At 45.8% G+C, this 25,689-nt stretch overlaps 9 protein-coding genes across 9 annotated transcripts; 5 read left to right on the forward strand and 4 right to left on the reverse strand.

Annotated features, from left to right (window-relative positions):
• Window positions 1-2,419: 2,419 nt before the first annotated feature.
• TREMEDRAFT_24594 (uncharacterized protein) lies at window positions 2,420-4,084 on the forward strand (the record flags this gene model as incomplete). The annotated part of the gene is made up of 6 exons (XM_007000458.1): window positions 2,420-2,602; window positions 2,684-2,739; window positions 2,785-2,931; window positions 3,186-3,370; window positions 3,598-3,858; window positions 3,999-4,084. The coding sequence occupies 6 exons, from the start codon at window positions 2,420-2,422 to the stop codon at window positions 4,082-4,084; spliced, it is 918 nt and encodes a 305-aa protein (XP_007000520.1).
• A 1,873-nt stretch (window positions 4,085-5,957) lies between these two features.
• TREMEDRAFT_59694 (uncharacterized protein) lies at window positions 5,958-6,825 on the reverse strand (the record flags this gene model as incomplete). The annotated part of the gene is made up of 3 exons (XM_007001720.1): window positions 5,958-6,086; window positions 6,437-6,575; window positions 6,614-6,825. 3 exons carry the CDS (start codon window positions 6,823-6,825, stop codon window positions 5,958-5,960), a joined length of 480 nt encoding a protein of 159 aa, XP_007001782.1.
• A 382-nt stretch (window positions 6,826-7,207) lies between these two features.
• Window positions 7,208-10,225, forward strand: TREMEDRAFT_59695 (uncharacterized protein; the record flags this gene model as incomplete). Its single annotated transcript, XM_007001721.1, has 6 exons — window positions 7,208-7,446; window positions 7,596-7,794; window positions 7,895-8,347; window positions 8,392-9,163; window positions 9,297-9,868; window positions 9,980-10,225. The coding sequence occupies 6 exons, from the start codon at window positions 7,208-7,210 to the stop codon at window positions 10,223-10,225; spliced, it is 2,481 nt and encodes an 826-aa protein (XP_007001783.1).
• Window positions 10,226-11,412: 1,187 nt separating this feature from the next.
• On the forward strand, window positions 11,413-13,053 carry TREMEDRAFT_56223 (uncharacterized protein). Its single transcript, XM_007001034.1, has 8 exons — window positions 11,413-11,554; window positions 11,828-11,843; window positions 12,008-12,107; window positions 12,199-12,245; window positions 12,289-12,392; window positions 12,577-12,677; window positions 12,724-12,845; window positions 12,896-13,053. The coding sequence occupies exons 1-8, from the start codon at window positions 11,445-11,447 to the stop codon at window positions 12,974-12,976; spliced, it is 681 nt and encodes a 226-aa protein (XP_007001096.1). The 5' UTR covers window positions 11,413-11,444; the 3' UTR covers window positions 12,977-13,053.
• A 95-nt stretch (window positions 13,054-13,148) lies between these two features.
• TREMEDRAFT_59697 (uncharacterized protein) lies at window positions 13,149-14,943 on the reverse strand (the record flags this gene model as incomplete). Its single annotated transcript, XM_007001722.1, has 6 exons — window positions 13,149-13,481; window positions 13,603-13,750; window positions 13,798-14,000; window positions 14,045-14,361; window positions 14,496-14,631; window positions 14,851-14,943. 6 exons carry the CDS (start codon window positions 14,941-14,943, stop codon window positions 13,149-13,151), a joined length of 1,230 nt encoding a protein of 409 aa, XP_007001784.1.
• A 262-nt stretch (window positions 14,944-15,205) lies between these two features.
• TREMEDRAFT_26049 (uncharacterized protein) lies at window positions 15,206-16,819 on the forward strand (the record flags this gene model as incomplete). Its single annotated transcript, XM_007000641.1, has 5 exons — window positions 15,206-15,255; window positions 15,518-15,931; window positions 16,144-16,279; window positions 16,441-16,667; window positions 16,717-16,819. The coding sequence occupies 5 exons, from the start codon at window positions 15,206-15,208 to the stop codon at window positions 16,817-16,819; spliced, it is 930 nt and encodes a 309-aa protein (XP_007000703.1).
• Window positions 16,820-17,010: 191 nt separating this feature from the next.
• On the reverse strand, window positions 17,011-18,943 carry TREMEDRAFT_59699 (uncharacterized protein; the record flags this gene model as incomplete). The annotated part of the gene is made up of 4 exons (XM_007001723.1): window positions 17,011-17,694; window positions 17,773-17,833; window positions 17,877-18,244; window positions 18,473-18,943. The coding sequence occupies 4 exons, from the start codon at window positions 18,941-18,943 to the stop codon at window positions 17,011-17,013; spliced, it is 1,584 nt and encodes a 527-aa protein (XP_007001785.1).
• A 1,316-nt stretch (window positions 18,944-20,259) lies between these two features.
• TREMEDRAFT_25253 (uncharacterized protein) lies at window positions 20,260-23,320 on the forward strand (the record flags this gene model as incomplete). Its single annotated transcript, XM_007000544.1, has 10 exons — window positions 20,260-20,497; window positions 20,545-20,612; window positions 20,654-20,740; window positions 20,791-21,444; window positions 21,545-21,908; window positions 21,969-22,137; window positions 22,186-22,371; window positions 22,580-22,781; window positions 22,837-22,995; window positions 23,207-23,320. Coding segments are annotated over 10 exons (2,241 nt in total), but the record flags the coding sequence as incomplete, so codon positions are not given.
• Window positions 23,321-24,269: 949 nt separating this feature from the next.
• TREMEDRAFT_59701 (uncharacterized protein) lies at window positions 24,270-25,113 on the reverse strand (the record flags this gene model as incomplete). The annotated part of the gene is made up of 5 exons (XM_007001724.1): window positions 24,270-24,451; window positions 24,497-24,594; window positions 24,637-24,800; window positions 24,854-24,996; window positions 25,041-25,113. The coding sequence occupies 5 exons, from the start codon at window positions 25,111-25,113 to the stop codon at window positions 24,270-24,272; spliced, it is 660 nt and encodes a 219-aa protein (XP_007001786.1).
• Window positions 25,114-25,689: the final 576 nt, after the last annotated feature.

Here is a 25,689-nt window from a genome sequence, read left to right on the forward strand (position 1 = left end):
AGGAAGGGGTCACTCACTAATTATGATTTCCAAAGTCCTGTCCAATGCTACCAAATGTTTGAAAGCCAAGCTTCCTTCGTCTCCGTGATCACTTCTCCAAGCCCTACGGTGATTACGATACTGATGCAGAAAAGAAGGTCGGATAACAACAGGACAGATGGTCTTGTTGGTCGAGAGTCGCAGCGCTGAGGTTCAGTGTGTGAGGTCGAAGGGGCGCAGACACGACCAAACTAAGACAAGGATGATTAGTCACCCAAGTAGCGCCGATGAACACTTGAAAGTTTGAGGACGAAGCCCGAAAAAAGGAAAGTTTCGGCGGCTCGAAAAAAAAAGGACGAAAAGACGGCGTACAGGGTGGGGGCAGAGGAAGAAAGAGGGTTGAAGGATGAACCGTGCCAAATTTACGAAGTGGGGTGAAAGAAAGAAGTGGGGGTTGATTGATCAAGGGCGATCTGGAATTGGGTATCCTGATGAGAGAGAGGACAGATCGTATGGGGGGAAGAGAAGAAGCCGGGCGTGAGGATGTCGTAGACGAAGAGTTGTCAGAGGAAGGGAGGGTGCAGGTGAGATTTCGGGGTGCTACGTCAAAACCTCGTCGTGGTCGAGAAAATCAGGGACCTGACCGATGAGACCCTGATGTCTTGAATGTGTAATACCCTCTCTTTCCACTGTCTTCTATTCGTCATGCAGCAATTGATCGTCTTCGTCAAGCCACTCGTTGGAGTATCGAAATTATGCAAGTAAAACGAGTCAAAACAAAGTTGAAGAGGAGAATAGGAATAGAAAAGAGAGATGAAAAGTTTGTCGATCAGAAATTGGGGGGAGGGGAGAAATGAACGCGTTTCTTTGACTTTGACTTTGTAATTAGCTTGGCAGACAGACATGTTTGAAAGTCGTTCGCCACCGATCTGCTCTTTCGCTCAGGTGGACGCATTCCTAGAGTAGACTACTCTATCTACCAGTAGCGTGCGCGGGGAGGCACTGCGGTAAAGTGAGAAAGGTGCGGATTCAACAAGGGTAGCATATGGTAGGAGGGAATCATGCCGCTCCGAGGGGGATATATCTGGATGGACGGGTTATCACTCACGGATGATTTTTACCGCGGGCGACTAGACCCAACCGGCTCTGTTCCTCTATAGCTCAGAGGTGGTGGGGGGAACCCGTCAGTGGCGGAAGATATATCCTTGTGACTGGTGGATCAGCTGTGCACAAAGTGTGCTAGATTTCCGGCCGTTGGGGGGAAAGATGTAAAGCCACGATGGTGAGGGTTGTCTCGGATGATCGACGCTTCACTCCGTATCTTCTTCGGCTCTTCATCTCTTTTCAATTATTCTGCTATCTCTGCTAAATTTTTCATTCTCTTCTCTCGCCTACACGTCTCAACACGTGTCCTTGACGACCAACAAGAGGTAAACAACAATTTGTCCGAAGCCACTGAGGTGACCACCTTACCAACATCCTGGTTGCTTGGTAACGGATAGACATCCCGAATCCCGATGCTACTGATGTGGCAAGTATGACTCATAACTTACCTTGCCCTGTACTATGTTCCGATGTTCCGATGGCCGATGATTGAGTGAGAACAAGGAAGGCTAGGTGACAATATTGAAGAGACTTACCTTGAGTGCTTACTTCTTCACTGAAAGTCTTTTTCCGCACCGAAGACAAACGGTTCGACCTTTGGAGACGACTCAACAGACGCGTCAAATCAGACGCGGAGTGCGGTATGATGGGTGTTTGATGATAGGATAAGACAATCACGCGCGGAAACGTTCGGTATTCGAATATAGATATTATTGTCAATGCCAGTGACAGAAGGGAAAAACAAAGAACGTGAAAGATGTTAGTGTCAAACGTTAGGATAAGAGATGCATCTTCGTACGTGATAACGATCTGTTGATAAAAGTGTCAACAAAGGCTAAGGATCTTACGTCCTACGGTTGGACGGCATGGATACACTATGAATCAGAGATAGTAGTATGAACAGGCATCCTAGCCGCAGGTTTCATAAAAAGCCGACACGTCACGGAAACGTCTGTGTGTCGGAAAGGTATTCTTTGGGTTGGAATGAAGAGCCGTCGCTGCCGGTGGGCCGGAAGATCCTTCCACAGACGAGATTTGGAAAGGGATGACATGTGTGGCATGCACAGGCAGTGGTGTCACACAGAAATGTAAAGGAAAAGCATGAAGTTTATCAAAGGTTTTCCACCTCTCCTTTCAAAAGATGCATGATGCATAAAGGAAGGGAGGGGACACACTTCGCGTACGCGAATCAGCAAGTTGTAAAAATTTGTTCCAGTCAGTGGTTTCCACCCTCAAAGGAGGGCGTCCCGATGGCGGTGATTCGGCGATCGCCGCATCCTTCCGGGACTATTCTCAGAGCGGCAATCTTCGCTGATCACACACATCCTCCTCAACCATGTCTAAAGTCGAAAAGAACGATACGGATTTATATCCCGGACAAAACTTAGCTCATCTGTTACCTCCCTCGTGGAAATCAGACGTCGAGAGATGGTTTGCGGAGGATACTCCGTCATTCGATTGGGCAGGTTTCGTCGTTGGTGAAGAAGAACAAGAGGCTATCTTATGGGGTAAAAGTGGGGTGAGTCATATTACACTAACCAGTTCATGAGACCAATTACAATCTGCTTGCACGGAAAGAAATGGAAAGCTGATTCGGTAGGGTGTATTGGCAGGGGTCCCATTCTTCAATCAGATTTTCAAACATGTCGATTGCACGTAAGTCTGACATAAGCAGACAAGGTGAAGGAATGACGACGATAGAGTCGAATGGTTGCTACCTGAAGGTTCAGTAATCCCTTCGGATAGTAAAACAAAAGTCGCTTTGGTACGTGGTAAAGCTAGACATTTGTTATTGGGAGAAAGGGTAGCTCTTAATACCTTGTCGAGATGTAGTGGGATAGCGACTGTGTGAGTGGAGTCTTTTTCTTCCGGACGATCCTATCTCATGTCTCATCACAAAGTCTCGTCCACGCTTAAAACATGGTTGATGCTCTATGATTTTCCTCTGCTCTGTCTTGAACACATCGTTACTCATTAGCGGGACGTCGGGGGGGATATACGTTCCTGTTCTTGTTTGGGAGGGGAACCTTTTTGAGTTTGTGAACGATCTTGACGGGTTCGATGGTCCATTAGGTTGTTGAGGGACGAAACCTGATGTATAGATCACGAAGATTTCGTGATTTGGCAAGAGCAGAAGGTTGGAAAGGTGTCGTAGCTGGTACTCGCAAGACCACACCTGGATTCCGATTGGTAGAAAAGTACGGAATGATGGTTGGGGGTGTAGATCCTCATCGACACGATTTGAGTAGTATGGTGATGCTCAAAGATAATCATATTTGGGCCACGGGTCAGTACTTTCCATTCTTATTTCTCTCACATTTTCCCTGCTCCCCGTCCCCCTCTTCCTCTTCCCCTTGCTCTTTCAATTTCTGCTCCGACTATTTCCCCTGCAACATATATTTCAACGCAGTATACACCACGTCAATTCTATCTCCATGTCGCAAACGAGGTCACTGGCGTCGTGTGCGACCTCTGAGAGGACGTTCGGTATAAAGTGTAGATGTTAATGATTAGGCTCCATAACAAATGCAATCACTGCCGTCCGTCGTGTGGCCGGCTTCTCCCTCTTGGTCAATGTAGAATGTCAGGATGAAGCCGAAGCAGACGAGGCCATCTCCGCAGGGGCCAATATTGTCATGTTGGATAATATCACAGGTGATGGTTTACATACGGCAGCCAAGAATTTGAAGCAGAAATGGAAAGGTAAGAAAGAATTTTTGATAGAGACTAGCGGTGGGATAGTGGAGGGTAGTTTGACGGGTAGGGTTGGACCTGGTGAGTAAATTCAGTTTCGTTCTCATGCTACATACAGTCTGAGTTTCCACCATTTGAATCCTCTACTTGATTCTTGGACCTTCATATCTGATGAGATAGAGAAAATGTGGAGTTGGTATTGGAGAAATGACTAACATAAGATATCGACATATTGTCCACTTCGGCTGTACATCAAAGTTGTCAACATGTCGATTTTTCACTTAAAATCCAACCAAAGGCAAAATGACATGCACCAATGCATCATCTACCCGAGATGACCTGTTATCCAAACTCCTGACACTTCTTCCTTTCTTTTCTCAATCTTTGATTTGTATTTCATTCTTCACTTTGATACCCCTACATTCCAAGTTCCTCCATCATTCTTAATAGGCCTGACAGAGTGTTACTCTTGTGCTCCACCTCAAAAGCTTCCGGTTTGGTTCTTCTTGCTCCACCCAAACGTGTCATCTTCCTTTTCCCCATCTACACGCGTTCAAGATACACGTACTCCCATCAATCCTATCCTTTCCTTGCTGTTGTGTTGTGTTGTGTTGTGTTGTGTTGTAATGCTACATGCGAAAAGAGTCATAAACTTGGTATCTGGTAATGCTGGTGGTCATGGGGTTCGTGGAGGACTATGGATACAGTTGTTTGTTGGCAAGGGTATGTACATTGTGAGATGTTGAAACTTTTTTCATCAGCCCGATACCCGCATTTGGCTATTCCGTCTTATCAATGAGAACGTTCATTCTTCTTCACCAACCCTCTGCTATCCCGGAGCCACGACAGATGAACCGTTCGATGCATCACGACCTGTCACAATTCTTCCCATGACGAGCTTAGGAGAATAAGAGAATAGGAAGATGAGTGTGGTTTGTAGGTACGAAAGAGGGATGTTGTCAAGAAACGTTTTCCCAACTCACAATTTATGCTCGTTATTCCATTCCTTAACCCATACGAAACCCTCTTGGTCCTGTCGGACTAGCAGGTGTCATAGGTTGAACAGGTGGAGGTTTAGGGTAACTCGTATCTCCTGGTCTACTCTTGTTCTGTCCCATTTTCGTGAAGCAGGTGATCATTGTAGACATTGTGGACTATCCTATTAGTATTCCTTTCTTTCACAATATAATGATCATCTTTTGATATCAAATCATTCACGTCATTCTCATCATCCCATAAAATCATCAAGTACCAATCTTCATCTTTCAAATACTTTGGAGAATCACTCACAAGTTGATTGGATGGGAATTGCCACTTTCCGTAGGTCTAGAATACCTTTCCAAAACTAGTTGAACTCCTTCAACCTCAAAACCAATCTGATGAGATGATCTCGAGTTTGAGGTCGATAGTGATATGTGAGATGTATGGAGGTAAAATGATCTTTTGTATATGATAGAGAGAATATTCAACTTTGGTATGATGAAGGTTGAGAAAATAATAATCGAAAGGGAGTTCAGAATTCAAGAATTCAAAGGAAAGCATTTCAACGTTTCAAGCTTTATATATCCGTGGAACCGTGCACCCGGCACCCATGCACCTCCTTCATCATACGGAGTACGGAGTAAACTACATACATCAAAAAAACCGCTATTCCGATGCGTACATGTACTTCTCCCCCTCGGATGTACAAGGATCTAAAAAAGAAGCATGGATTTAAAAAAGCTTCTGATGAAGATCAAGCTGATACAGTACATGATGCGTTCAATCCGATAAACCCGGTCTTGAGTCATGATTCAGAAGCTTTTGTTTGACCTTTACCTTCCCCGGTTACGATGAGGATAACCGGTTCAACTCGCCGGAGATTGGTGAAGTGATAGTGATGAGTTCAGTAACTTAGCGAGGCGACAGGGGTAAGCACGAGGTGGGGTGGTATGGTGTGGGGGAATGATCCGACTGGCCGACTGGATGTCGTAACGCGTCATTTTTAGCGAAGTGGAAAAGGTGGTAATTTTTAGTACATACGCGAGTAAGCAGTTTACTAGTGTCAAGCTTGCCAGCTGGTGAAGTGGTGAGTTTGTTACTTGCTTAACTAGTGGCTAGTTGCTAGATCACAGGGGTAGAACGGTTTCAAGCATCTGAGGTTTTGGAAAGTGTTTCGTACGGTATGATGATTGATGATGTCACGTTTGGTTCCTGGTCTCCATAGCCCCTGGCCCCTGGCCCCTGGAATGTGGGAACGATATCAATTCTTCGTCTATCCTTTTTCTCAAGCCACTGGCCACCATGCTCATACCGTACATTGACCACACCTGCCACATGCAACATGCACCTCGTTGTACGAAGTCGAGGGAGGGCAAAATGTGCATACTAGCATGTACGACAAATTCGAATCCCGTTTGTCCGATGAGAAGGTCAATTTGTCAGACATCTCAAAAGAAGTCAGAACGTACATGAGATCGATTCTCAGAGTGATCCACCTTGTCCATCTTGTCAGACATGTTCGAGATACTTCATGCATCAATTATCGGCATCATTCATGGTGAATGACTGAATGTTGCATGTTGCATGTCGGACCGTGAAAGATTGTCAGGTCCAAAATGAGAAAATCATGATCGTGTCTAATCAAAGATGAACATCTGATCGTCCAGGACTGACTCACCATTGCCAAGATTGTTCTACGTGAATTCATGGCTACCGAGTAAGCGCGGAATCTCGGTCCGAAAGACATCTCAATCACCCTTCGAATTATCCCCAACGAGCCAACGAGGCCAATCCGTTCTCGAACCACCTTAGTGAATCTTGAATCGTGATAATTGGCTGTGACCGGATGACCGACGATTGACGCGCTTCAGATTTCTCGATGGGATGTCGAGGTTCCGAAGAAGTAACTTTTGAGAATATACTTCTGGGTCGGAAGGGGGAACATATGATGGTGGGTACAGTGGATATAGCGGAGACGGGTACGGCAGTTCGATCCGCCCTAGAGCCGTGGGAAAGTGTGATCATGGGAGAGGATGAGTATCCGTAGGTACGACGAGTAGGTGGCATAATGGGATCATGAGCAAAAAGGTTTTGAATGGGGACGTGACTTTTGCCCTTTGGAGTTAGGGTGGAGCCCCGCCCTTGGGTGAGAGGTCCTGTAGGAATGTGCGCAATTGTGACGCTGAAGTCATAATCCTACACAACTCACGGCATTTGAGAAACTTCATAGTATCGTGTAACACACACCCTACACAGCCACAAACAGGCAGTAGGTAGGCCGGTAGCAGGGTGGGGGAGGATATGAGAGAGTAGGCCTATGAGAAAATAGCCAAGAAAACCAACATCGATGGCGACACCCTTCTCCTCCTCCCCCGATCCCCCGCCTACGTCATAACCCCCACTCTCCTTTCTCACCCCACACCGTCATCCTCTCATCTCGCAGCTCATCATGTCCTTCGTCACTACTTCTATCATCGACACCGTTCTTTCTCGTATCCCACTCAGTCGAAATCCAAGCAGTATGTCAACACCAACCGAACGCCAGCCATTATTATCTGGAACCGTCAACGGTCATAACCCTCCCAATCCTTCTTCCTTACGACGAGAGGTATCTGCGAATATGCCAACTGAAGGACAGAAAATCAAATTCGCTCAAGTATCCGGAGCTCTCGTAGCTGGTAAACTACCGTGAGTGTTATCATCGCTCTCTCTCTCTCTCTCTCCATCTCCCTCCCATCTTCCGCTCTCCTTCGCCTCTTAAAATCGCCACTCAGCGGTCTGCACACTATAGAGGGTGGCACACTGGAGTGGAATGAAGAAACATGACTAATGACCAGATCCCAAGAACAAATATCCGAACTACTTGAGATCGTCATTGAAAGCGACACTCTCAAACCTACAGGCGGACCTAACAGCCGTACCGCTCGTCTTGGACAGGAAGGACAGAGAGTGTTAGAAAATTTGAAAGAAGTTTTAAGGGCTGTTAAATCTTGGGGAGAGGAGAAAAACAAGGAAAATCTGATTCAGAACTTTTTCGTCAGTCATCTTCCCTCCACTGACAATGACTCTTGTTTCGGACACTAATGACCTCTCCGCTAACATCGTCGTAGCTTCGGAGACCTATGCTGATGTGCAGTACAACGCTTCGAGTGCCGAAGTCGACGTCGACTTGAAGAATCCCTCCATTCCATCTCAAAAAGAGCTCAGTAAAGACGCCCAAAGAGCCATTGAAAGCGCCAGGACCATTGCTAAACTCGTCGTCACCAACGACGCTTTCCGTCAGCTGGGCTCACAAGTCATCCTCCTCACCAGAGATGTGTTGGCGGATGCGGCTTCCGTAGCTGCCGAACAAGCTCAAAAGGCAGCGGACAAGACACGACCTAGTGAACAGGAACGCCAAGAAGGTATCGACTTCAAGGGGTTGGAGAAGAAAGGTAAGCAGACTGCTAAAGGTCTCAAAAGCGGTAAACTCCAAGGTGAGGCGCGGGAGTCCATCTGGGACGAGGTCGAAAGATTGAAGGAGTATGCGGATGAGAAGCTTCCAGAAGGTGAAGAAGCTAGGGACAAACTTATCCAGCGTCTTCAACAGGTAGGCTCAGCCACATGGCGCAATGGGTCGACGCTGATATCTAGGTTGTGACTCAGGCGCAATCCGATCCAGAATACAGAAGGGCAATCACCGCCATCGTGAACCTCTTCAAGAAGTACTCACACAAGGCGGAAGATGCCGTCAAAGAGACTGCGGACAAGTCTGAAATCAGTGACGAAGATGAAAAAGTTCAACAAGCCGGTCGAGACCTGAAAGCGTTCGTGGAGAAAGTGTCGGGCAAATCGATCGATGATCTCATCTCTGCCGCACAAAAAGCAGGCGAAGATGTGAAAAACGACGACAAACTCTCAGCATACTTCAAAGAGCTCGACTCGTATGTCCATCGTATACTGTATCAACCTGGATACGTCGCATCAAGAGCCGCGTATCGCAAAGCCGTCGCACTCTACGACGACGGGCAATCCCTCATCGCCGAAAACCCCACCTGGAAGGCTGATGCGGGAGAACTGCAGAAGCAGCTCGAAGAGCTCGTCAACGGTGTCACAAACGATCAGGCTACCAATCGATTGGTTCAGGCTATCGAGAATCTGGGAGACACCCTCTTGACTGCCGGGCAGATTGGTCTGAACAGTCTCAAAGTCGAGGGCAAAGGTTTGTACCGCGATTTTGCGGATGTCATCCTGCCAAGACTTGTGGGACTTGTCAAGGAACTCCCCGTACCAAGAGTGGAGTTCAAATCGGAGGATATCGATCTGGTCATTGATGATTTCAACCTGGAGTCAGCATCGTTCATTCCGGATTCGATCCGCTTCGTCCAACACAACGACATCCGGTTCACTCAAGGTTACGCTACGTGTGAGTACCGCTTCCCCTCCCCCCCCCCTCCCCCCCCCCCTCCCGGGGGTACCCCCCTTGCGTCACAGCCCAGGACATATTCGCCAGTCGGGGTCATTTGTGGATGTCAGAGGAAGTCAGCGCTGATCGGCAGATGCATCTGAGTATGATGGTACGGTCCGTCTTCGGGTCGAAGGACTGCACTTTGAAGCAAACAACATCGCCTTCTGGGCTCACAAGAAGACTGGTTTCATGCCATTCCAGGACTCTGGCATCCTGTCGCTCAAATTCGGTCCCAAAGGTATTTCTTTCGACGTCACTCTCGAGAATGCAGACGAAGAAGATCGCGAGTCTTTCTTCACCGTCAAGACCGTACAAGTTGATATGAGCGGCTTCGAATTCTCCATCTCCAAGAACTATCATTGGATCGCGACGTGGTTCGCGTCTCCGTTGTTGCGCGCTGTCGTCAAACGTAATTTGACTAGTGCTCTCGAGGAACAAATCGCCGAGTATCTCAGGAATCTGGACTTCCAGACGTTCGCTCTTCAACAAAGAGCCATAGCGGCGACCAACGCGAAACCTACCCCAGGTAATTTCATCCGGGCGGTAGTGAGCGATTCGATATTCCCTCAACAGAGAACGGGGCCTGTGAAGGTGGGATCAAAGGGAGTGGTCAAGTATGGTAGACATGGAGAGTACTTGCTCCATATTGGGGTGGACGAGGAGGTGAGTTCAATGTTGTCTTTCCCTCCCCCTTGTACGCATTCACAGTTTCAACTCCAGTGTTTGATCAGTTGTCGGGATTCGGATGAAGGGCAAGGCGAAACTGACTGTCAGTTGTTCCCCGACAAACCCGCCCCCCATCTCCGTAATCCCCAGAGACAGAAGCTCAAATCTCAAGCTGCTCAACTCCAAGGTCAAGCTAAGCGTGCCGTCGGGTCGGCGGATCAATTCAAGAAGACGGCCAAGGGAGGGGCCGACAAGGCCAAGGCGGAAGGGTCAAACTTGAGTGCTAGGGTGAAAGAAGAGCAAAGAAGGGCGAGCAGGACGGAAGGATGGAGGTCGGAGGCATTTGATGTCTAAGTGGGATCGGTACATGCTATTGTGTAAGGTAAGTTATGAGACATTTGAATCATGTGTAAAAGTAAACACGAACATGCATGTTATCCATCGTCGTCGTCGCGATCGAGCTCGGATGAATCTTCCCGAAAGCGTGCTTCAGCTCTGCTCAACTTCGACAATTGCTCTTTCTCCCACTTTATCTTCATACCAGTTCAACATACAACATACTCAGTCTATATTCGTCTGTTCGTGCTGGTAGTCCTGAACAATAGGTCACCAGTATCTCTCTCGATAGCCGCAACTAGCATCAGATCCGAGACGGTTCGGCCCAGGGGAAGCTGCTGGGTCATCAATCATATTAATTCGCTCCATCTTCACCCTCCTTTGACCATCATCGCCCCTCAACCTCACACGACCACATCGCCCCTACCATCCTCTCAGTCCTGGTCTTCACTTTCCTCTCTTTCATCAGATACATTCAACCACTGGCCATCCTCCCCACATTGAGCATCAGTTCGCCAATCTTTAATTGAACAGACGATCATTTCATTCGGCTTTTCCATTCAGCCCTACTTCATATTTTAAGAGCAACTTGGGAAGTCACACCTGAACTCTTCTCGTCTTCTCAGATACAACGTGTCGAAGTGTGACGGCTTTTCTTCTTCAAACGTAATCTTGGCAGTCGACATTTGACACACACGTTTCAATCCTCAAGGTATACCGGGAACATACTTGATCAACCGAGTTTCACCGGGTATACGCACCAAACCCGAACTTCATCATCCCATAATCGAGAACCAAACTTCTGACTCCTTCCTCGGAATCAAGGGCGTCTTCCGTCATATCAGAAGAAAGGGATTCGTATATCCACACCTCACAAAGGAACCTCAACCATTGATATCAAAAAGAATCAAATATGTCTCCTACAGCACTTCAAGTACCTACTCCTTTTTCCACACGTTCGAAATCACCTCATCTTCCAAGTTACTTATTTCAACCGGAATACGCAAACAAATCAGAGGGATCTAAACATTTAGAAAATTTAGAACATTTAGAAGGTTCAGAAGGATCAAGAACTCCCAGACCTGTAACTTTAACACCTTCTCCTCCACTTTCACCTAGGATGCATACATCTGATGAGTTACATAGACATGGACATGGTGATGGGGATGAAGGTGGAAGAGGGTTCGGAAATGACTTAGGATTTGGTATGAGTGTGGGAAATGGTGGATTAGGAGGAATGGGAGGGAAAGGTAAAGAACCGGATTGTATGGTTTTAATGAGGACTATAGATTTCGCAGCTAGGAAACATCAATGTCAGAGAAGGAAAGATGTTGATCAGACACCATAGTGAGTTTTCTTTCGAATTGTTTTGGAGTTTCCTCTCGATGGTTGTTGAGTTTTTCTGTTCTAGACTTTTTGATATCTTTCAACTGTTCCTCCATAGATACTTGGGGGAATCTATGTCATCTGGTGCCATTTTCACCCTTCTATCTACTCACTGATGTATGATGATTGAACTACACCAGTGTCTCGCTCTTGGTAGGCTGATGTCGTCGAAAGGCATTCAAGAACAAACATTACCGGTATCGCAATGACTGGGATCTGTAGGCTGACGAACAGTATCAATCACCCTATCGTGAGTTGTTCTTAACAATTGTTTCTCAAAAGTACGATGGAAGTCTTATAGACGTATCTCATCCCCCCCTGCTCAATCAGTCATGTTGCTTTGTCTGCTCATACCTTGCTCATGGCGGAATTAGGTGTGAAGTCAGCCGTGTGTGAGTAATCACTGACTGATAGGCTGTTGCAAACCTGTTATCAAGCACGGGTGTTACAGATGTAAGAATCCTACAAGCTGCTATCTTACACGATACGGTAGAAGATACATGCACGACTGTTGGTGAGTACGATTATCCTGTTCCCGTGTCGATTCTCACATGTACTCCTCATGACAGCTTTAAAGTAGGCGAATAACGTCGCTAACTATTCAGAGGAACTGGCGAATATGTTCGGTTTACAAGTTGCTCGTATAGTCGAAGTGAGCTTTTTCCCCAAAGCCACTAGACTTTGTTGACGAGTAGGAATGTACAGACGATACTTCTCTTTCTGGTATGGAGAGAAAATTGGAACAACTCCGATCGGCGCCTTTCAGATCTAAAGAAGCTCAGATGGTGAAATTAGCAGAGTGAGTCCCTTGCTCTTTCCCCTGCCCTCTCTCTCCATTTGTCCTTCTTTCTAGTCCTGTTCCCTTCGCTATGTCAAATCAGTCACTGAGTGCCTCACTGAGTGCCTCACTAAATGCCTACCTTGCCATTCTACGTTCGACTTCTACAGCTGGCACTTGGGTCAGAATCTGAGCTGAATCTTAGTAAACTGCACAACTTAGAATCTATACGTAGAAGTCCACCCGTAGGATGGGGTCCAAAACGTATACAGAATTACTTTCTTTGGGCCAAACAAGTCACAGACAGTAAGTTCTTCCCCTTTGATCTATGATATCATAAGTTGAAAATCAGTTTGCGCATCCGCACATCCACCACTTGCAGCTCGTTTAAAACATTTATATGAAACCGCTTATACTCGTGTCAACGGTGTTTATATCCCATGTCATCCTGAAGTATGTGGTACTTTGACAGAGGTGAGTCTTTTATGATTTCACACTTTCACAGTGTAGATCTGATGAGATAGGACGAAAAGAGTAGGATAGATAGTCGCTTGACAGGGTTAAAAGTTGGTGAATCACCCAGACCTCAACCTCTGTTCACATGACCCAATTGTATGGGTAAGGTGACTTGGGAGGTGTACGAACATTATAGATACATAAATGTAGCAGAAGTGTTCGTGATACTTACCATAAATTATCATATCTATCATATCTCATGATTCATCATTTGCACCATGTAACCAATCATTTCAATTGATGATTACAGATATGATAATCTCATTCGTCTTTTGAATCTTCCCATTGAAACCCTCCCATAGCAGCTACAGATTTTGAAGAAAGATGAAAAGTATAAAGAACGCAAGGATCGGAGACCATGATGGAATGAAGCAACTTTGAAGCTTTATAACAAACCACATCTCCAGGACATAATGTTAAATTCCAAATACCCAATTGAGCGATATGTATTTGACAGTTTCCTTTTCCCCCGACGATGATAACCGTGTACGTTTCTTCAGAATCGGGACTATCATAATGCCAATTGATTGATTTTCCTTGGGAAATAGTCACCATGGAATTGAGTCCGAAAAAACATTCGTTATCGATTTTGAACTAGTTTATCAGTAACGATTCTCGTATACCTATTTCATCTCTTCGCTTATTACATGTGCATCCGCTTACTCATGAAAAGTCTGTCGGTCCTTCAGATATTGGAAATAGGTTTTAAACTTACATTTGGAACTTGTGTTTTAGCGGGATTCACCTCGTCTTGGACTTTTAAAAGTTTTGTAGGTGCTATACGCATTTTCGAAGATGTTGGAGAATCCACACTACCTAATTTATGGTATAAAGTCCCTCCTGTAGCTTGACGCAAAGCAAAACTTCCATCAGTCTCTCTTTCTCGTCGCCATCAGTTCAAAATACTCACAGAAGACTTTTTATCGTCTCTCTCGAAAGAGGTAATACCTTTTCCCTATTCTTCCTCATTGATCCCTCAAGGTATGATTGTCTGGTGGAAAGATCAGACATAGTATTCCAATCCAAATATCTAGCCGATATACCTAAATGATACTCCGGTTCACCAACTTTCTTTCCGTTCTTCATCTTTTGAATTGAACGTTGAGATTCCATCTAACATCAACAAATTTTTCTCTTAGATCTATATGATGACTCACCTTTGAAAAATCTTGATGAGATTTTTGTATACTTTCAAAATGTCGACTCTCAGGAGGAAAAAATTGTTTGAAATACGTGAACAGAGATCTGGGATCATCTGCTTTAGGACATGGATGTGGTATGCAGAAATCGTATTGACCCAGCTTATGTCCCTCGGGCATATCGAGACCTCTCTCTCGATCGGTGAGTCCTTTTTCCATTTTCAAGATATCCTCAAGGACGTGAAAATAAGTATTGGGTTGGTTTTGATTTACGTGGGGGATGACGGGAGGGACGTTGATAATCATCATCGTGGGATATTTTAACGTGTATGTGACTGTATGTCAATTGAAACAAATTCTCACACTCACATTCGTCTGAGGACCATTTCTCATTGAAAAAATCGTGTACCAGGATACTTAACAGACTAGAGTTGAGGGATGAGTAAAGTAAGTTATATGAAATACCCACAAACAGGATGGTTTAATTTGAAACGTTGTCCGTCAAATGGTTTCTGCTTCTTACCACGATGACCTGGACGTTTCTTCCTCTTTCGCTTTTTACCCGTCTTCTCTGACTCTTCAGGTTGTTCCGTCTCTGAATCTTGCTGTAGATCAGTACAGTGGTTTCATACAAAGTGAGTATATCGTAAGGACAGACGACCATGAGGGGGTTATGGGTGTTTCAGCCGGGGAGGTAGTCAAAAATGAGTGAATGGTGTGACTTGATCTAAGACTGATACCCAATGTCGAGAGAGAGAGAGAGACAGTATGATCGGAGCAGGTAGCGACACTTATCGACCTTTACGATCCCAAGACAAACTCACCAGGTCGACTTGGGTGACACTGACGCTTGAGTCGAGTGTTACAACAGATGTCGACCCTTGACCCGCCTTGTAATTATCGTCGTCCTCAGTCATGTACTTACTAGAATCAAGTCAAAGCGATTGATGGTCAGTTGTGTAGAAGTAAAAGCGTAAGCACAGTACGAGTAAGGTAGACATTTTCCACTTCTGGTCAGAGATCAGAGATTCTTGGTGGAATCAAGTGACGTTTCAAGGGGGAAGATAAAGAGCGGCCATCGCCGCCATTCCACCTACCACCTCGTCGCTGTCACTGTGGGTGTTCCATACCATCAAGAACACTTGTAGGAGGACAATTCAAGGCTCAACTACGAACAACATGGAGGCTGACCCGCTCTTTCTCGTAAAGCAACTTTTTTACCAAGGTACGTTTACCGATGAGATCATGGGGTTTTGCTGATTTCCCAGCATCTTATGAAGGTTTGTCGTTGCTGTCTTTCCTCCCTTCGCGGTTCTCTTTGGGCTGAATCAGGACCACGCCGACCTTGCCTACTCTTTCAACTGTCTAATCACCCTCGTGACCTCTGAGAATGGGTGCCTACACAGTACGGGAAACATTATGCGTCGCGGGGAAGGGAGATGGGGAGATATCAAGACGCGGAGAGTTGGAATGTGCCAACGTCAAGTGGAGATTTTCATATACTAACGCCTCAGCATGTATAACCGAATCTATCTCACCTATCTCACCTCCTGATCCCTCATCCCCCGAACATCTCAACCGTACACTTTACGCAGCTCGTGCTCATCTCGCCCTTCACCCATCGAACCCCTCCGCCGCACTTGAACTGCTCACTCAACTCCCCGACCCGTCTGTACCTTCCGCCAGAGCCGTCACCGCTCTCGCCAAATACGTATCAGGAGAAGAAAAAGCTTCAAAAGTGGAAGAACTCAGGGATTTAGTATTGGAACTTGAAGGTGATGAAGGGGATAAAACGGAAGAAGGTGTAGTGAGAGTCATAGCTGCTACAGTGTTCATTTTGGAGAATGAAAAAGAAGAAGCTGTTGCTACTTTGACAGAAGGTTGTGCTAAGGAGGATTTAGAGTGGTATGTTGTTTATCTACTTCTTACCTCATTTAACATCCCTTCCCTCTATCAGTAAACAAAGATCAGTAAAGTCGTCTCTTGGTGGATTTGGTGAACAAAAGTGACAAATGTTGACTTGACTTTTTCACCCATTCAAAACACTTGGAGTGGACGATGAGAGAAGAGAGGGAGCATGTGACACATGGGAGGAGAGGTCAAGGACTGATTCACAGCATTGCACTTCTCGTTCAACTTTTACTCAGTATGGACCGTCGTGATTTAGCTCAAAGCGCCTACGCTTCCGCGAAGAAAATAGGAAATGATTCTGCTCTCGTCCAAGCTATAGAAGCGTGGATTGGGCTGAAAACTGTTTGTCTTTCCCTTCAGCTGAACCTTTCCAGTCCCCTCCTCCTTCCCTCCTTCACCCCTTCCTCCCTTTAATCGAAATCTGCCCGACATTGCTACTCTACAACCCACAAACACCTCATTTATCTATCGTCCGTTATACCAGTGTTGAGCTGATAAATCAGGGAGCTAGACCCCTTCATCAGTCTTATTACTACTACGAAGAACTGTATCAACTTCCTTCCGGTCGAACCCCTCCTGTACTCGCTTCTCATGCTGCTGCTCACTTGCTTCTGGGTCATGTAGAGGAAGCCAAAGCCGATGTTGTTGAAGCCTCTCAGAGACAAGGAGGAGATACTCACCCGGACATACTGGCCATTGGGACTTCTCTCCGCATGGAAGGTTACTCCGAGTAAGTCTCTTCATCAAATTCATAATACATACAGCTGAATAATGATTAGGAAACTAGCTTCTCTTGCTGTTCAACATCCTTTCGCCGTTGATTTGAAGAACAAAAATTTGGAGTTCGATGAAGCCGCCGCCAAATTTGCCATCACTTCTTAGGTAGAGATTCATGTCAATACCACGAAACGAAATACGAATTATTATGCAGTCATTGGATCATCTATCACATGTGTACTTCAATTTGAAGCAAGGTCGGCATGCGAGAGAAAATGGGGAAGGAGGACGAAGGAGACATAATCACAAGTCACCTATAACTCCCGAAGTGTCTAAATATCTACGGTAAACATAAACTACAATTTAGCCCTTTCCATCTTGCGCTCTGAAGATTGAGCAAATATAACATTCCCAATAAACCTCCAGAGCGCATCCGCAATATCATCAGGTCTTTCTTGTAAGATCTGATGACTTGATCCTATGACCTTTTCATTTCTACTGATCGGAGCTCGATATACCATTTCCCTCGTGATATCATCTCCGTAAGTCGTACGAGAATCACCAGCCATGAGGAATCCAGCGGGAATGGTGACTTTAGGTAAAAGTTCCCAACCTTCCGCCAGTCCGGTAGATTCGGCGAAGGAAGTGGCTTCACACCATGGAGGAGTGGCTAGTGTGACTGGTCCGTCTTCTTCTTCTTCTGTCGGCTTTTCCTCAGCCGTCATGCTCGCGGTATTCGTTACAGTTGTGGCGGAGGATGCTGCCTCGCTGGTTGACGAAGTGCCCTCTGTAGTTGGTGTGCCACTTGGCGTGAGAGAGGAATGGGAAGCGTATGTGGGAGGAAGAGATACCAAAGCGTGTGATTTCCAAATTTCCAACACTTCAGGATGATAGCGTTTAAAGAAATTTGACTTCAAAGCGTGTTCCACGGCGGATTGACGAGAAGGCCAAATTGACCTTCTGCTAACGGACAAAGTGAGTAATGGCCAAGCTGCTAAATCGGATGGTTCTTGTTGAGTGTCTATGTATATAGGAGGAGCCTAATATCAACCATAATGCCTCAAATTACACGACCTTCATCTCAGATTGGGTAGTGTAATCGGGAAACCAAAACTCACCATTGGATCCAACAAGAACATTGCATGAAACAAATCCGGTCTATAAGCAGCTGCTTGTATCCTTCTCCATTAGCTTCCTCTTTATGAACATGTTAGAAACTTACATGGCGTTTCCACCGAGAGAATGACCTACTCCTATCACTTTTGGTTTTCTTCCTTTTGGTAATGCCAAACCCCACGAGGGAACTCCTTCAGAAAATGTAGGAAGGATATGTTCTATAAAATTTATAATATCTCTTCCTCTGTCCGACCATAAATGTACAGGACCTAGTTTACCTTTGTTCAAGTCTAGTGATGAAGCATGGATGACGTCGTCGAGAAGATAGATATCGTCGATTCTTGTCGTACTTGGTAAAGGTGTGACTCGGCGATCGGGGTTGAGGGGAAGGACCGGGAAGGGAGATTCACCAAAGATTGATGATTGGGAAGGAGGTGATTTGGCGAGTAGTCTATGAAGAGTAGGATGCCAGTCCTAAGTATCAGTATTCATGTACCCTTAGGGCTAGTGGGTTCTTCCTGAAACAAGATCCACATTTTTTATGGCAACAGAGAGCTGACGTCTTCTCTCATGTCACGGATACCAGATTGGGCATTCAGGACGTACGGTGCACGGATTGAGGGGTAAGTGTGGAGGGTTCAGTTAAGATGGTGCGTAATGAAAAAAAAAACAGAAAGTAAGAGTTGCGAGAGGTCCACTAACCTCCTTCAAAAACCCATTAGCATGAGCCATGACCAAAGTCAATCCTTCACCGTCTTCCACCTCATCCCTTCTCCACCTCTCTACCGCCAACCACAAACCAGGAGGTTTAGCAGTCAAAGCTTCTTCTATTCCCCATCGTCTGGTATGATACCTCTTCCTTGCAACTTCCAATGCTTCTTCGTTCAAGCGTGCCCGACGTTCTTCCTTACTCTCCCACTCTTTAGGTGGGGTCAGCTGAAAAGGTTCGGAGAATCTATGTAACGTTCCTGTACTATCTGGTGTACTTCGAGGGTAAGCAGCTGGAACAGAATAAGAGGTGGAAGTGAACCCTTGTGGTGGAGAGAGTTTTGGACGTCTGGGCAAGGTGGGAGGAGGGGTTTGGGGAGGTGGACAAAGGGGAAGGAAGGGAGGTAAAGGGAATTGTGATGGTGTGAGATTAGGCGGTTGAGTGTAGAATTTTCTTGTAGACATTTCAAGTAATTGTGGATATGTTCTTTGACGAAGCATCAGTAAGTTTGAGGGATGATAAGATGATTAAGGGAGAAGATGATGATAGATCTTTGATCTTTGAATTCCGTCAAGTCCGGGATGGGGTAAGATTGCTTTCCGTGGACCGGAATGTCTTTGTCACGTGACGTACCATTCCCACGACGTCATCTGCGTCTTTGCTATATACTATTCAATTCTCCCACACATGTCAACAAAACAGTATTAACGGTCAGTATCAAACGAGGATTAATTCATATGCTCAGTGAACGAACCGTGAGACATAATCCTTTTATAATCAAGGAGTAGGAATGCCTGCTGTTCCCGCAAACACACCTTCAAATTCCGCTCGAACAGAACAAGGCCCTCTCCCGCAACCTGAACCTTCCCCTGCAGTAGTCCATACCAGTTCACACGATACCTCACATGTCCTTCCTCGTCGTTTCCTGGGACCTATCCCTGAAAATATAATAAACTCGGATGAAGTCGAGGAGAAACGTAGACGTCTGATCAACCTTCGCCGTCGGGCTCTGAAGAGGTTTTATCATTTGGATCGAGAGAGTCGACATGTAGGGGTATCATGGGGTGACGCTTCTTCTGAAGGGTCTGGACATCTGATAAACTACATGAACAGAATACGTAAAGGGAGAGTTTTGAGTGATGATACTGGGAATGAAGATGAGGAAATTGATATGGACAGCCCGGATGAAGGAAGTTCGAATTGGAATCGGGCTAAAAGGAAGAATGAGAAGAAGAAAAGAAAAGATATGTGGATAGGGGGAAGTTTTGATATTGGTAGAGAATTTAACCCTGCTCCACACCCCCAAATTCAAATTCAAGAAATCCCCCCTTTTCACGACGACCATCACAAACTACCCACAAACGACAAAAGTCGTACTCCACAAAGACCCCCGAATCGCACGAAAGACACCCAGGAGACCTTCGTCACCGCCCGAACGAGATTTACAGATCCTACTGCTTCTACCAGCTCCGTCCGATTGCATGATCAAGTCGGATATCATGTGGAGGAACCGAGAGCATCGACGAGCTCGAGATCTTTGGAATTGGTCAGTCCCGACCATCGGACTTCACAAGCATCGTCTTTGAGACCACTTGTCAGTGCACGATTCGATGAGGTGCCGGTCACGACGACAAATGGTGAAGAGGGTTTGACTCCGTTGAAGACTAGACCGTCTACTCAGAGTCTTGGCAAAAGACTGAAATCAGCACTGCGAAAATCGTCTTCACTCACAGTAGCCGGTCCCGAAACTAGGAGCGATACGCCAGGAAGACTAGGAGTCGAAGCACCGACCAAATCCAAGTCAGTTCAGTTCCCTGTTAATCCAGTCAATGTGGTGCAAGAAGGAGAAGGGGAAATCAAACCTAGGAAAGGGAACAAGGCTCCAGTAGATCCTGAGGTAGTGCTCTCTAGGGAAGGGGATGAGGCGGAAGGCACTAGTGCTGGGGCTGCTGTCGATCTCGCTGAAAATGATGAGGACGAGGGAGAGGTGGTTTCTCCAGGTGAAGTAATCATGAGAGGTGAGTACCGATGCTTAAAATGTTTGGAACCACATTGCTGACTTCAGATCGGATGTTGGTCGGAGTTGGTTATCACCACGAAGAACCTTTACCGTTCTTTGACGAAGCTCAGCAGGTGTGTGCGAGACAATCTAGCCGACTCAGGCTGACGAATAGCGACGAAACCCATGTCAACGTATGGAACGACTCAAAGAGTATATCGTTGTGCTCCGTCAAGGCCGTGTTGAACTGTATCAAGACTGGGTAGGTCATACTCATTCCACTCATTCATATCACAATACTAAATTTACCAGCGTCTGCCCTTGCAGGAGCATTTCAAGAATCAGAAACGACTCGCCTTTATCATTCCACTACAACCCGGTCGTACGTCAATCACTATATTCAACTCCACAGATATGACCCTCTGTCTGACCACATCGGCTGGTCGATTGCACGACGATCTCGAACATATGTTCCAATCCTCCCGTTCAACCACGATCAAACATCGACTCTCTCATTCGAAACAAGTTCAATGGCTCCGTCGTCGAAGACAAGGTACTCATGTTTTCATTCTCAAAATTCCGGAGAGATCACGATCTCTTGATTGGTTTTGGGAATGTTGGCGGGAACTCAGTGGGGAGCTTCCTTCGTGGCTGGACATCAACGTCTCGGAGTTGTCAATGTCAATCCGATTACATCTCCCACAAGACGAGGACGAAGTGGGTGGGAAACATATGACTAAGCAGTTCAGCCAGGTCAATACGGTCAACACATGTTTCGAAATGATCAAAGAGGTGATTGATGTGGAAGATCTGGAAAGACAAAGAAGCGTATATGGAAGAGAAAATGTAGATCTTCGTTTGTGTTGGAAGTCACCTTCGGGTGAGCTGGATTGGGTGGCGTATGATGATACTGTTGAAGGGAAGAGTAGAAATTGGGCATTACTTGCCGGTGTGTCTCGATGTCAAGTAAGTGATACATTCCTCATATCTTCCTTCACTATACAGTGACTTTCCTCGTGCTCTCACAGAATCAAACTATACTTGGGTGATGATGCTGAATGAGGAGAACGAGCGTACTCCCGGTACACTTGAGTTACGTCCCGCCGGTCATCGTCCCCGCTTCCTACGACTAGAAGACGGTACCTCTCTCATCGAGCCTCCAGGAATTGAAGGATATCTTATTCGACATAAATCTCCCACTTCACCCAGAGAGCACGTTTATCTTTCTACACATGAAGGAAATATCTACACGTCTACAATGAAGAACGCTCATCCTCCCCTAACTCCGGGGAAAGAAAGCCATACTCCCCGTGATCTGTTCCCGGAGGTTTTCGATACTTTCCAACATGAAGAAAGTGAAAGAATGTCCTTCTTTCTTCAACACTCAGTCGGAAGTGTCGATTTGAGAAGTATTGAAGAGGTCGAACTCTGTCCGCCAGACTTACAATCCACTTTACCTTCTCACAACCCCGGATCCGAGTCAGAGGAAGTGCCAGTGACTTGGGGTAGAGGACCAGGGGGAAGATCGGCCAGATCCTTCGAACTCGCTCTGTCGAACGAGACAGTCAAGTTCGAAGCTCACACTACCCAATCAGCGGAGGAATGGGTCCAAGGCTTGAAGAGATTGGTGGAATATTGGAAGAGACGTCACCGAGTCGAGTAAGTTTTCATCCCTATCAAATGATGTGGAGGAGGGACTGATGATAGTGCTCGACAAAGGATGGATGCTTTGGAGGTGACAGCTTCTCATGATCCGTTCGCAGGGACAGAACTGGGGAAAGGGTCAGATGTCATCTTGACGGATATTTGGGATTGGTGTACTCTTAAAGGGTGTACACCGGTCTGTCAAGCTGGAAGGTTGTTTGTGAAAAGAGGACCTTATAGGAAGTTTCGGTAAGTTATCTCATCACGAATCCCCCAGTTCTTTCACCCTTGTATCCTGCTTTACTCACTCTTCCTTCTCCTATTTGTCTCCCTTAATTCGTTGGCCCCTGCGATATCGAATATCGTCTCTATCTGATTTGATGTGGTGTAAGTCACGGGGTATATGTTATGGCTATGATTGCGCCATTGGTCACGTCATGTACTTATCTGATGATAGCCATCGATACATTGTCCTCTCCGGAGGATGCATAATCACATTCAAAATCAAATCCTCTCAACCGTTTCAACATCGTAAATCCCGTTGGCCCCTATTCGGAGCATACGTTTATTCTGGTATGTTAGCAGTGGATGAATTACACGTAGCACAGGATCAAGATGCTTTTACAACTCGACATAGGGTATATCAAGATGGTCTTCAAGTGAGTCATCCAATCAACTGAATGAGAGGGAAAGGTGAAGTTGCTAATCGGGCAGAGTTGTGACGGGACGGAAGATACTACTTTTTGTGTCAGGTTTTTGTTACCTGAGAATGGATGGGGGAAAAGACATCCATGGGAAGAAGGAGGGATCATTCAACCTCCACAACTTAGTGAGAAACCTCCTGCGTTGTTAATCTTTCGAGCCAGGTCGAAGGTAAGTCACACTTGCTCCTCCTTTTGACCCCCATACAGTATGTCAACACCTTCTTGAGCCTATCACTCTCATTGTTGTCTGCTGACATGTTGTATCTATCTCACACGGTACTGAGTCGCTTCTGAGCGATTGGGCTCCTTAAGAAGAAGGGGAGGCCGGAGAGGGCGAGGGACACGAGACGTAAAGTGGGTCAATCTGAACTAACGTCCAGCTGGAAAGAGATCGTTGGGTATGGGCAATCAACGCAGAGATGGAACGTCAATCTCGTTCACATGTGGAGATGGGGAAAACATTACGGAACTTTGGGCAGGTTCCTGTTCGCTGATTTGCTGCAAGTTAGCGATTGTTGTCTTCACTATTGTCATATATTCAAAATCATGGCCAGATCAGTGTATGTATGGCGCGCGCGAAGGGCCATTCGATTTTTTTTTTCCTCACCCAGATTTTTTTTTCAGATGGTATAATCCAAAACTTCTCCTCCCTACAACTCCACAATGCATGCAGCTACAGCCTTGAAAATTGAAGGGTGTACTCCTGACACCTTGATGCATCATCTGTCACAATATGAAGCTCTCAAGTGACCCAAGAGAGTAGATCACTTGATTCGATATTTTGATGTGGGGCCCCAAGGGGGGATCGACCCAATGTGGCACTTCCTTCTCACCACCCCCAAATATCACTAAAATATCATTCTGTCATCACTTACCATCTCCATGGTCTTCTTTGAGGCATGCAGACGCCCGAGAAGGCTCTGAATAGGTTTCCTTCTCTTACAGTAGGAATTTGATGCATTCAGCTACCTCCTGTGAAACAGGAGATGGAGAAAGGCTGTTTTCCTCCTTATAGAGAACCTATAATTTGAAGCGTCTGATGTAGGCTGTTTGCATGCATCTAGATAGCACCAAAAGATACATCTAGGTGCACTGAGCTATGTTCAAAAGAGATCTCCTCAATACCTGCAATATTGACTGAGATAGAGGGAGAAGAAGATCATCATGCATGCTCTTCCTGAAGAAAAAAAAGCGTGCAGATGAAAAAAATCAAAAAATCGAATGAATTGTTATACGACATGAACCCTGAGTCAGTCCGGACGGGGGTCCTAGGGCCCGTCCGGGTATCATTTCGATAACTGACGCAGCGAAATTGTGACTCATGGTGTCGATCGTTCGCAGTGAAATCGCGTCTTAACATCTGCTTACTCTTGCTCTCTTTTGCTCATTCTTGCTCGCTTCTGCAAACACTAACCATAGCTTGCATACAAACACTACTAACCACTAGAAGGGGCTAGCTCCAGTCTGAGTTGACTTCCTCATACGTTTTCGAGGAGTTTCTAACACAGAGGCGTCATCGGGAGCGAGTTCTTGAGCTTGTGTTGCAATTAGATCCGAAATTCGTGTTCGAATGATCGCTAATTGTCCAGCAATACCGTTAGGTTCGAGAACGTATCCACCTTGTGCTAGTCTGTCAGATTAAGCTCGTAAATGATAAATATCGAACTTACCAGCTAGCTTAGCCTGATTTTCAACCGCTTTAATTGAACCTAGCTCTTCACGAAGAGAACCAAGAAACGCTCGCTCGTCTACTTTGATTTCTGCCTTACTGACAAAATCACATCGTGTTGACGTACCAAGTGCCACACACTCGCAGCACGCACCAGTAGGTATCTCACCAACGGTCAAACATCCAAAAGCACACGAATTTGAGCGATTTTGACGGCCTTGACACTGAGAACAGGACAAAGAACCAGTTCGTCGCCAGACATTAGGACTAACGGCGTGATTAAACGCCTCTCGATGGTTTTTCAGCTACATATGTTAGATCCAAAACTTTACTTATAAAAACAACAAAAAATACTAACTTTTGACGACTCATTGGGCAAAATAGCTACCTTCGGACTCTTCTTGTCATCTGGGATCTTAACGACCGAATCTACGTTGGAATCTGGCCATTTTCGCAGGGATAAGCCGCCAATTACGTCCCACTTATATTCATCGTCAAATCCTACATCATATAAGCTTAACCAACAAAATACTAACGTAACTAACCAACAACCGTATCTCCAAACTTCATTGGCATACCACGAGCAGTTTTAGACTGGCTTGAGGGCGTGGCGGTCATACTTTGAGCTCTTTGGCGATTGTGGGAGGTATTGTTGGGTCTACTGACGATATTTGAGATACTAAGACTACGTCTCACGTTAGGCATTCAAAATTGTAAGTATCAAGCCGTGAAAACAGTTAAAAGTGATGAGCCGTGGGGAAGAAAGAGCAGCAGACCATTGGTATATGTGACAACGGTGAAAAACCTCTTAATCAACATCTTGACAACCAAAGGAGGTGTTACCCTCACTACAGACAACAATTTCGCGTTTCATCGGAAGCGAGCAGCTAATTACCTGAATTGCCTCATGCTAGCTTGCAGGAAACGATTTTCAAACGCCGTGTCTGAGACACGCCCAATCAAGCAGGGGCGTACTTATTCCCGTACTTTTACGAAGTTATGAACCACTCCTTTGATGTTTGACTACGCCTTAACAAATACGAGCCAGGGTTTAGCAAAGTCCCTTTAAATAAGCAAAAGCGAGCAAAAATGAGCAAAAGTGAGCAGGAATTAGCAAAAATAAGCGGACAACAGACAGAACGCGCTACATATTGCATACTTACTCTAATTTCTACACGGATAGGATATCTATAG

Source organism: Tremella mesenterica (genome assembly GCF_000271645.1).
Source record: "Tremella mesenterica DSM 1558 unplaced genomic scaffold TREMEscaffold_1, whole genome shotgun sequence".
Classification (NCBI taxonomy): domain Eukaryota; kingdom Fungi; phylum Basidiomycota; class Tremellomycetes; order Tremellales; family Tremellaceae; genus Tremella; species Tremella mesenterica.

Coding starts and splice junctions, on each gene's coding strand:
- TREMEDRAFT_56223 (XM_007001034.1), top strand. CDS start 11,445: ATGGGAGGGAAAGGTAAAGAACCGGATTGTATGGTTTTAATGAGGACT. Junction 12,246..12,288: donor AAGTTGCTCGTATAGTCGAA/GTGAGCTTTTTC, acceptor GTTGACGAGTAG/GAATGTACAGACGATACTTC. Junction 12,846..12,895: donor TATGTGGTACTTTGACAGAG/GTGAGTCTTTTA, acceptor CTGATGAGATAG/GACGAAAAGAGTAGGATAGA.